The sequence below is a fragment of the Gordionus sp. m RMFG-2023 genome, chromosome 1 (genome assembly GCF_954871325.1).
Source record: "Gordionus sp. m RMFG-2023 chromosome 1, tfGorSpeb1-WG-v2, whole genome shotgun sequence".
NCBI lineage: Eukaryota > Metazoa > Nematomorpha > Gordioida > Chordodea > Parachordodidae > Gordionus > Gordionus sp. m RMFG-2023.
In genome coordinates this window covers 9909276-9921389 of record NC_088775.1, presented here as the reverse complement: position 1 = coordinate 9921389, position 12114 = coordinate 9909276, and the positions used below count along the sequence as shown (strand labels likewise).

At 26.0% G+C, this 12114-nt stretch overlaps 1 protein-coding gene across 1 annotated transcript in view; it reads right to left on the bottom strand.

The window, feature by feature from the left end:
• The window catches only part of LOC135931372 (uncharacterized), a 36507-nt gene extending 28896 nt beyond the window's left edge, over window positions 1-7611 (bottom strand). The window contains exons 1-10 of the mRNA XM_065468435.1: window positions 7540-7611; window positions 7469-7496; window positions 7377-7425; window positions 7263-7334; window positions 5901-5948; window positions 4830-4873; window positions 4052-4266; window positions 3865-3992; window positions 3763-3819; window positions 3604-3704 (exon numbers count right to left, since the gene is read on the bottom strand). Of these exons, the coding sequence (XP_065324507.1) occupies window positions 3604-3704; window positions 3763-3819; window positions 3865-3992; window positions 4052-4266; window positions 4830-4873; window positions 5901-5948; window positions 7263-7334; window positions 7377-7425; window positions 7469-7496; window positions 7540-7611 (814 nt within the window). The remainder of the gene's footprint in view (window positions 1-3603; window positions 3705-3762; window positions 3820-3864; window positions 3993-4051; window positions 4267-4829; window positions 4874-5900; window positions 5949-7262; window positions 7335-7376; window positions 7426-7468; window positions 7497-7539) is intronic.
• Between the last annotated feature and the right edge of the window lie 4503 nt (window positions 7612-12114).

The window sequence follows — 12114 nt, the reverse complement described above, 5'->3', positions numbered from 1 at the left end:
CTAAAATTGTATATATATATACGTTTTATTTTAAATCATAAAACAAATGCTATAACTCGTATTATGCCAAAAAATAATAATGTTAACGAATGGTATAAAGTAAAATAAATAGAAAATATATATATAGAATTTGTAACTATCAATGTTAATATTGCAAATAAAAATATATAAATTGCTTTGAATCTAAATTTCTTTCTTCCTTTCCTTCCTTCATTACTTAGTTATTTTCTCACTTATTAACTAACCTACGTTCTTGAAAATTATAATTCTTTCATATCTTCCAATAACATATATTATTCAAACATCTAGTGTTGTTAAAAACTACTTTTAAAAATAACGTTATATCGCTACAGCTATTTTACAAAAAAAGTAGCACTCTTATTGGCTGCTTTAGAATCTTTTTTAAAATACTTTTTTATATATTTCTTTTTCCACAAATAAAAATATGACTAAAATTTCAAATATATATAATTTTTTTTTATATAATATTTCCATACTTCCCCAAGTCAAGAGCGATAATAAGAAAATATAAGTTATTACTAAATAATTGTTCAACACTAGCAGGCTATGCAATATTAAATTTAATTAATTATATAAGAAAAATCAAAAATATTCATTTGAGTATTTTTAGATTTAAAAAATGTGTCAAAAGGATTTTCAATAGTATTATTTATTTCAAAAAAATAAATTGCTAAAATAAAAATTATGTAGAGAATAAGCTAAGTTTTTTAGCATGTTTTGATAAAATTTACATATATATAAATAGATGAGTGGTTAATTTTGCGCATGTTTTACATCCGGATAACAAATTATAAAATATTATCAATAAATAGATGATTCTGATAATAAAATAAAATATTAATTAAATATTGTAAGTTTTTTATTTATATAATAATTCTTGAATAATATCTTATGGCCAGTTGCTACATACCATATTAGATCTGGGCCAGAAAATCATTCACATAAACTCATCTAGCTCAAAAACTATTAAAGGCACAGCTTTGATTCAAGTTTTATATGATTAAGGTTTGGGCTACACATTGATATTAAATTTGTTGGATTTATTACTTTTAAATGTCTCGTTAAAGTCACTAGTCTTGTTTGATGATAAGATCTCCCGGCACATCTTACAATAAAATTTATACTCTGAGGTAAATTTTTTTTTATCGAAATTAAAATATTTTGCAAATTCAGGAAACACAATTCCATATTATCATTATTTTTCAGGGAAATTTTTTCGATGATCTGTACCAAAATTATCGCCTGATATCGGACATTAAATTATTTAGAAAACTTGATTTATAATGCAGATTTTAAAATATAAATTTCAATTTAAAAATTAAATTAAATAAAAAAATTATTAGTATTAATTATAAATATATTTTAACAACTTTTATGTTTATTTATTATATTGCGTTACTTCGCTATTTTCCAAATTAGTAAGCTATCGCTATTTTTGTTAGTAAGTGGCATGCTAAACCTGACACACTAAAAAAAGTATGCGCGCTACTTTAACAACTCTGCAAACACCTATATAAGGATTGGTGGAAAGGTAAATTAACTTTTAAATTCTTATAATGGATCTTCCCCGCAATAAAATCTTGATGAGGAGGCCAAAAAATTATCAAGTAATAAATATCCCTTGTGAAATTTATCGTTACTACAGATTACACTTCAGGGTAGCGGATTCATCAATTTTCTAAAGGCTATGGTTTTATTATTAAAGGCATTACTAGCCTGGAGTGGCAGTATGCCTTGATGATTACGGATAAAAATTGATAAACGTTACAATAATTTTAATTTTTTATAGATAAGATTTAAATTTTTTATTAAGGAATTACAAGCCTTTATCGGTATTTATAAATCATTATCAAATATTTCATAATTAATAAATAATTTTAGAAGCCCCCGTATTCACCGATTTAATTTGAGCTATTTTATAGCGTATAAAAAAAAGTTCAGACTAAAAAAAATCATAAGATTTTTCTAGGACTGCCTCACTGTCACGAGAAGCATGTTATAATACGACTTTAACTGAATTAGTAATTAATTTAAACTGAAATTAAATTTTGTTAAATATGTTATTTTAATTTAATCTAGTTTGCTATCCTTTAGCTTTAAATAAACTTCAATTAAAAATAGTTTTCTTTTTTACCCTTCTTTTGTTTTGCCTTCAATACATAAAAATTATATAAAGTTTTTCTTTTGTTTTGAGTTAAGTACATTTAAAGTGAAACATATGGTTTTTGTATTTTCTTTTACTTAGGAGTTTTTTTCCCTTTGGAGTCCTTATTAGGGTGTTAAATATAAGTTAGATATTTAGGTCCGGGAGATCGCCTTGCATCAGAGGTATAATCAGAGTTCCGGAAAGTATAAGGGGGTAGGTTTTATTTCTAATTATGCAAGATAAAACTAACCCAACTCCTTTTTAAAAATGTTCTTTTTATTCACTTTGCGCCAATTTTATTTTAATTTATAATTGCGCGTTTTATTTTCCCTAAAAAGGGAATAATTTTTATACTTAGAGATACGCTTTTTATTTTAGTTTAAAATATAATTTTTGAATAAAGATATACTTCTTTTTTTGGTAAATAAATTATGATAAACTTTCTTTTGGTAAAAAATTTTGAAGAATAAATTTAAATGTTTATATAAAACTTTTTATATTTGATTAAGATTAAAAAAATTTAAAGTAAAGTTTACGAATTATTTATTTATAATAACTTAAATGACACTTACGAGATCCCAACAAGTCGAACCCCCTACCAGACCTTAACTGAAGCTCTCTTCAAATTTAAAAGAATTTGAACTTAAAATAGAATTCAAAAGTCATTGTAATTAAATTAATTTTTTTTATTGTAATTTTTAGATCCTTTTATCTCTACACAATTTAAAAAACAAAAATTGATAAAAAAGTTTATTCAAATGATAACGCGAGTTTACAATTGAAACATAATATAAATTAAATTCATTAAAATAATATTCAAATAACATATATTTAAAAATAAAAAATTGGTCTATATAATATTCCAATAATATTGATTTTATAATAATGATTGATCTTTCAGTAATTCAGATATTAAAAAAACCTACCCATAACTTTCACGCCTAATTCAATTTTGACAATATTTAGGGGAGCTACTTTACAATTAAGTTTTAATATACTTATATGACCCTCATAAAAAAATTAAATGGCATGTCCAGCTTATTTAGATGGTTACCTATTATCCGTAAATTTTTACTACGAATAACAAGTGCTGGGTATAAAAATAGCCATGGAAACGCAGATAAGGTGCCCCTCTACTGGCCGACAACATACGTTAAAAAAACCACTCAATATAAGTTCTATAATAACAGATAGTTCAAACCTAATAACAGCAGGTGATATACAAATAATCAAGAAATACGTCCAAAGTGAGTAAATGGGTTAGTAGAGAAAAAAACGAATACGCTTATTATCTCATATCTATTATTTGAGAACAATAGTAAAGTCATTTGCCTATGAGTGAAATTTTTTTTAAAAAACTTGGATAGTATATACCAACCAACAACTTTAGAACATCATATATAAAAAAAATATGAGATTTCGTAAAAAAAAATTACCCGCTGTGATTAATAATTGATGGATGGAATCGTATTGCGCGGAATAAACCGGTCTTACAAAATCGAACTCAAAATTCATAAAATAGGATTGATTCGTCAAACTTTATTTTTTTTTCAATACAAATTATTTTTATCTTTAAAAAAATTAAATAAACTCACTTTATAATGAAGCTTAATAAGGTTCCTTGAAACGAAATTATCCATAATTCAAAGAGCCTACAAAATTTTAACATAAAATGCATTTATTTTATTTTAAATAACTCGTCATTTTGATTTATTTTTGAGAAACTATTGTTGCCCACGACCAATGGCTCCACAAAAACCATATAAGATATTAAATTTGAATGTTGGTCCAATTTTTCGCTATCATCTAATTGAGTTCGTTCACTCTGTTCATAATTATGTTTTATTAAAATTTTTTTAAAAAATAATAATATTTAATACTAACATTAGGATTGAATGAAATCAAATATTTGCCATCGGCCAGAGAAAACAGATGCACGTATTCCACGAGAGACGTGGCAAAAGAAAAAATTTGATGTTTGCCAACGTTCTCTTCTTCGAGGGATTGATCTGATGAATGACTATCGGATATTGCTAAAGCTCTAAAGTATCTTTTAATATTCCATCCAGCTTTCGATACCTCTGACAGGGTATGGCTAACTTTAGGTTGTTTATTATATGCACATTAATAAATATAAAAAACTCTTTATAAAATCCTCCATTCCAAAAAATTTCAATATAGAGACCTATAAAAAAACCTTGGCCTTAAATATATTTTTTTAAATCGCGCCGGGGAATGCATAGTCCCTACTGCAAGACCTAGATAGTAGTTTTTTTAAATGTTAATCCAATTTTAATTTTTAAAAAATTTGATAATAATATGATATACATGTTTCTAATGATTATTATAAAGTTTCGTATGATCATCTTTTGAGTTTTTCGAAGACGGGCCAATGAACCCCCAATGAGATAAAAATCATGTCTAATAATTAGTAAGATATGAGTTTTTAGCTGATGATAGATGACCTATAAAAATATATATTCCTTTCTGCAGAAATAATTTTTTTTTTTGACTTACGAGATCTTGTAGTGAGGACGATGATATTCTGTCCCGCCTCTTATTTTATTAAAGTCACCAAAGTAAATACACTAAAAAAAATGTAACCCCTTTAATCAATCACACATAAAATATCTATTTATTGAAAGATATGAATAATTTTTACTATCGATGTTGATGTCCACATTGGCAAATGAATCTTTTCCCGATCTTTTAGAATATAAGTATAAATTTGAGTAAAGTTAAGCGTCATTTGAGCGTTTCAAACGCTGTGTTGCAAACGTAAATAATGCATTTCAAATATTAATGTTTAAAAATGATCAAATTATCGCATGGCGTTAGAAATCATTTTAAAAAAAAATAGAAACAGGTTGATATTTATTGTTATTCATTTTGCAATATTATATAAAATGTAAAAAAAAATAACAATAACTTACTTATTTTTTTAAATGAAATATTTCGAAATTAATGAAATAAAAAGGCAGACGATAATTTAATTCACAAAAATAAATTATTTTTTATAACTTATGCCGAATTTATGATAAACGCGTTAAGTTCAAACGGTGCGTTATTTACAAAATCAAGCCAATAAATAGGTATAATTTATAAATATTAGGCGTTACTTCACAGTTAACGCGAATTCGCGACAGAGTAAACAAAAATTAGTGTAAAATTATTACATTTATATCATATTTTGTATATTTCGCTGCGAATTCACGCTAACTGAGAATGCAGGGTTGATATAAATTTTAAAAACATATGTTGCGACATATATTTTAAAAATTATTAACTCAATATAAGCTGTGATTTCGATAGCGTCGCTTTAGCATAAGGCTTTAACCAAAAATTCAGTGCGATATTTAACGCTGCGTTATTTTAAAAAATCAGACAAATTGCTATAATTTATAAATATGGAGCGAAACAATGGAAAGGCTATAATAACATTTGAAAACATATCGTGCGACGTATATTGCAAAAATTATGATTGTTAATTACCGCGCTGTTTGAATATAAAATCTTAGTTAAAATTTTGAATATCGACGATATTTAAAAAAAGGCAACCTCGATTTTAACAAGAGATGCGTTACGTTTTTATTAATAAAAAAAATACGGCAAAACGCAAACGCTCAATTTGTGCGTTAAAAATTATATTAAATATTTTATTAATTTTTTTTATATTATTTTTATTTGAGTTTATATTTTATTTGATAAAATATTATAAAAAAATCAAAATTACCTTATTTCAATTTTAGAATCTTGCAATATGAGCAGGACTCGGGAATTTCTATATAAACATTAAATATATATTATAAAATTAATTTATAATAATAGATTAAATCCTATGGCCACCATTTAATTTGGGTAGAGGGGAGTTTAGTTTAAAAAGGTAAAAATATTGAGGATAAATAATATAATAAATATAACATTATAAATTGGTACATAAACTCGTTCTGTAAAATCGATAAAATAAATTTTTAACGAAGTCTCATAATTCATTCCAATTAAAAAAAATAATAGGGAGGGGCTAAGGTAAAAGCCCGATTTGTGTCGATTTTTAAAAACCGAATAAGATTTTGGCCACAAAAATATTATGTAAACCTCGGGATTTAGCATATAAATATCCAAACCATTCTGTGCCATCAGTAAAATCTCCAGGTTTACAGAACAATATATTGGCTATATTCTTAATCGGGTAATTTTTAAAAATAGACCCGAACTGGGCCTTTTAACAACCCTAGGGTTGGCCTAAGTAGGCTGGGCAAACAGTTAAATGAGATAGGCCAAGCAACTTATGCAAAAAACAATAACAGCCAGAATAGGCTTGGCTTTGCAAATCTCTGATGGTCATATAACCTAAAATGATAATGATTTTATATATCAGAAATCACATATGGGTGGGATTATATTATGGTTAGACCTAAGCTAAAAAAATATCAACAATTTATTTTTATTATTTATTTCAAAATTTATTCTTATTAGTAAAAATTATTTGGCAAAAATCCAAGGAATCAATGGGAAGATATCAAAAAAAAGTATCAAAGTTATCAACTAATAATCTATGAAATGAAGTGAAAGATGAGGAGCATCAAAATATTAAAATTAGACAGACATATGAGAACTCACTTATATGATGGGTATTTGGAGTTGCCCCTAATAGTTTGGTAAGGTTAGAATTAGAAAATTAGTTTAATCAGAATGTTGAATTGGTTTTCCTCTAATTTCTCCTTTTTAAAGGTAATTATAAGATTTTATATTTTTGTAGTCAAACATTTTTATCTTTAATATGATTTTTATATCAATCATACTTTGCAACAAGGTGCTGACGCTTTTTGAGTGTATGTTTCTTATATATTTATATAATAATTTACAAGAAAAAGTAGTTATAAAATCTTATCTAACTCTTATCTTATGAATTGCAAAAATTTTAATTAGTTCAATATGAAATTCACAAATATAACCCAATAATTTATATAGGTGTTAATTATTCATAATAAATAATATTAATCAAGATAGAGATATTGTGGTAATAGCTACATCATAATTTATATGTAATACATATGGTATTTGATTATATCATATATTTGAGTAATAATTTTACACATCATGGAGTATCTTCCAGTTACACGTATTATTTAAGCAATCATACAAATGATACTTTATAATATTTCTTCTAAGGTTATAAAATTATAATGTGAAAATCATAATAACAAACTTTAACAATCTCCAAGTAGTAAATAACTGCCATAATTTAATTATTATACCTAAGATTCATTAAATTATAGAATTAGTTATTTTAAAAATTACTATCTTCGTAACTCTTATATGTTGAAACCTAAAATAACATTAAAATTTACATATCTAAATAATTAATTCACTATTTCAATCGTTTTCCACTCTTTAATTGCGTTAACTTGGTATAAATCTAATTCGTGGGATAATTCCATCATATGTTTTCAAGTGAATGAATGATTCATTTAGGTGGTGTATTTTCTAAAATAGTCATCAGCTGTTTTATAATTATATATAATAAGGACATTGGGAAAGTAGATACTGATAAAGAAACCTGATTAATTTAGACATAAAGATATAAGTACTTTGGGCTCAAATCATGAAATCTATACAAAAACTAATGGGGGTTCCGTGAGCCTGATGTAGCCATATTTGGGTTAAAAGACTAATGATGACTTTTTATGCCATGTAGGGATGAGAATTACCTCATGGGCCATCTAAAAATAATAGCAATCTCTCTGACTTTAGGATAACGGTGACTTCGTGGGCCATTCAAGTACAATGTAGACCAATCTACAAAGCCTCAATAATATTACTCCAGTGTGAGATGAAGTGAACAATGGCTCGATAACGGTACTCCGGTGAGAGATTAAGCATACAATAAAATCGATGGGGATTTTAGTAGGAGATCAATCAACAAATGAAACGATATTGATACTCTAGGAGAGATCCGTATCAAGGCAACTAATATTGATGCTCTTTGAGAGATCAAGATTTTAATTGGGAGAAAGAGTGTGGGCGTTAAAAAAGGTAAAACTCCACGGTAAAGGCAAATGGAGAACAATAAAAAAGACTTTTTTAGAAGAATAATTTGCGGATATCCCTAGGGAGATGTCCTTTCTATTAATGAAGGGGGAATGTAGGAATGTGGAATGTATACATATAAAGTTATTGTTGATATTATGGAAATACATGTATGAAAATATAATATTATATTATTTGTATATTATGAATTAGTATATTCGTTAATTAGATATATTTTATAATGATTAAATATATATAATACGATTATTATAATATAAGAAAGTTAATTACCTAACACCCAGAACATCTATTATAATGTGATATCCGGATCTATATATGTAGAAGACCCACAGAGATACAATTTGCAGGGTCTGGCCCGGATTTTTTTTGGCCCGGTCCAGGTTTTATATTTTCTGGCCCGACTTTTTTAAAAAAATAATATTTTCAGGCCAGGCCCGTATTTTTTAAAATATGGTATATTTATTTTTGATTTTTATAGCGATTAATGGCGATTTCAATTACATGACTTTAATACGCGGCCCGACCTGTGTATTTTTTTTTAAAAAAAATTTCAGACCTCGCCCGACCCGGGTATATATGAAAATTTAAATGCAGATCTCTGATATATATTGTTATGGTTTTATGAATAAAAATTGTATGAATTATACCAAATATTATATTGGCGCAGTCATGTATGTAAATATAAATACAAATTTACCCAATTCTAAATGGGCTTATTATGAATGTCAGGAAATTAATATTGAAATCTATTCGATATTTGTAGAAAAAATATTTTATTAAAGGAATGGTTTTTAAATAAGTATTTTAAAAGTAATTTTTAGAAAGTGATAATATTATATAGTAATTTATATCAACTTTATCTAAAAATTATGTATATAAATTTAATTAACATACCTTTAGATAAAAATCAAAAAATAAAATGTCAAATAATTTATATATATTATTTTGCAATAAAATTTTAACGTAAGATGGCGGTAGAAAAGATTTAAAATAATTTAAAAAAACTCAATTTATGATAAAAATTTTTTGATAGTAGAACAATATTATAAACATATTTTAAATTCTTTAAAATTTATAATGATAATCTTCTTTACTCCACATGGAAAAAAAGTAAAATATTATAAAAACTTTGCTTTTGACTATGCAAAAAATTTTGGGTAGTAATACAATGTTGCAAAAACGTTGGGAGCAGCTTAAAATTTATAGTTATAATTACTTTACTACAAGAGAGAAAATAAAATTTTTTAAATGACGCGTTTGAACCAGATAAAAAGTTTTATTCACTAGATGAGTATTACAAAATCTTTGGGATTCGTTTAAAATGAATCGTGCCAACTTTTATTACCCCATAAGGGAAAAAGTAAAATTTTTAATCAACAAAGAGTTTATCTAAAAGTTTCAATTTTTTCCCTCACGGAGTAATAAAAATTGGTACAATTCATTTTAAGCTACCTTGGTTTCTTTATTGTTTCAATTCACAACTTTTTACCCGATATAAAACCGAGTAGTGACCTTCCCTATCGAACGAATAGTTTTTATGCATATTTTTCATACAAATATAATATCATCTACAGGCCAATAGGGTTATCAAAAGATATTGCAACTATTCGCTTCTCAGTTCTTTAAGGTTATGCAATGTTTTGATTTTTTATAATATTTACATATGTTACTTTATTTAGAAAATAATTTACATTCAAAAATATAACCTTTAAAAAATCTAAAAAAAGTAAGATTGGATATATTTATAACTTCTCTGGAAAATATAATGCATACCCGACTAGGGAATACTACTGAGAACGAGGGTGCTATGGCTAAAGGCCTGCACAACCTAGGACATTGGAGACTTTTTTCCTTGGACTGGGGTGCAAGGTAGCCCAACCCAAAGATTAAATATTAGAAACATACTCATTAATCAATGTTTCAGCAAAATGTCAATCAGAATCACATGTTATCTTTAATTTTAAACATGTCATTCATTCATTTATGTAATTTTCATTTTTTGACAAGTTTAAAATAAATCATAATTATTTATATTATGATTATATTGATATTATATCTATTGAACATCTTCATTATTTTTATTATTATTAAATATATATATCTATGTGTTAGCGGTAATGTGTTATTTTTTCAAAATCAATTTTTGAGCGCCTTTTTAAATTTAAAAACCTGATTTTACCGGATATGTATCCCGGCATGTTTAGAATACCTATCTTATTGATTGTATATAATTTAGCAGTTAACCTAAAAATTATTTACACAGAAAATCAATGAAAATACCAATATAAATTAGTTAAAGCTCAATTTTTTATGTCGAAAATAGTCTAAATTTAAAGGGTAGATATTCAAAATAAATTGAATATATTTCCAGTTAAATCAGATATTAAAATAGTAAAAAACGGGTTCACAATATTATTTAAAGTTGAAAAAATAACACATTACCGGAAAAAACACATTTGACATGAACATATATAAATAAAATAAAATGTTATACTCGGTCGCAACTTTATTTGACAATTGAAAATAGGCAATTTATTGTGGTAATTTAAGGTAGCAATATGTGAATAAATAAACATAATCTTTTTACCTTTTTCTTATATATTATATTTAAACTCAAATTCTAAAATAAACCCTAATATTAGGATATATCTCCCACCCTTTAGGGTTAGTGATACTCTTAGTTCTTCTAAGAGTAGATCTTCGGTATCTGGTGGGGCTAAAAAAAATTGTGCTCGAATAAACGACAGAGTGGTATGCCAAAATTTAAATGTCATACAGCAAAATTTTCGGTCGCGTTCGGGCCGCGAATAAATTACTTTGTACATGGCTCTATAACTAGAATAAAATTTAACAAAATCATTTTTGTTTTGGAAATTTTTTTTAAAATATTTAGTTTATCCAGAAAGAAAATTGAATGATAAACATAAATATGCGATTTGGTGAAAATCAAATTTTAAAGAATTTGTCATATATTCATAATTAAACTAATACAAAATAATTGCTGGATAGGAGATATATTGACGAGGATATTCCTCCCAGCAAATATTGCAGAGCAGATTTTTAAAAATAACCAATTCTATATTTTAACCAGAAAAATATTGCCTTAGCCTCGAGATTTCGCTAATAGATGAACAAACCTTTATGCCAACTATGAGCAAAATATTCAAGCTTGCGTAATATTTTTCTGGTTAATAAATTTAGTTAGCTGTTTTTAAAAATGGGCTCTGGAGCGACTTTGCATCACTACCGACAATTATAAATAAAATTCCTCAGATGTGTGAATAATTTATTTTGCAGTACTGCTAATTAGGAGTTTCCAACTTTATAAATGTGATAGTCGAGCGAGTTAAAAAATAAACAACATAAAATGTCCGTAAATATTAGCAGAACTTCGGTAGCAAACTGTTTTCTTGATTCACACACAAAAACATAGGAAAGATATTGAAAAGGAAAATATCTGGCCTAAAAAAAAGATGATTTATGAAGGAAAAATTAATTTATATCTACCTATAAAACATTATATATATTATATCGGTGATATAAAATTTGTAAATAAAATGATATATTCATATGGTTAAAAAAATTTGTTGCATCAAAAATAGATTAAAACTAACAAAAAATAGATATTTAAAAAAACAGGATTGGATAAAATATACAAATAAAAGTGTATCTTTAACAGCTACATTTGGCCAGAGGATTAAAAATAATTATTTTATAATATTAATTCTAGTACAGGTCTAGGAATATTTCTTAACAATTTAATGTCGCACACCTTATTGATAAAACAAAGTAATAGGCTAGACATTTATTAAAATAGTCGGGTACTGTTAAATATAACAATGGACGGACCCGCTCTTAAAACATACTACGGTGAATAGATAGAGTAAATATTATTT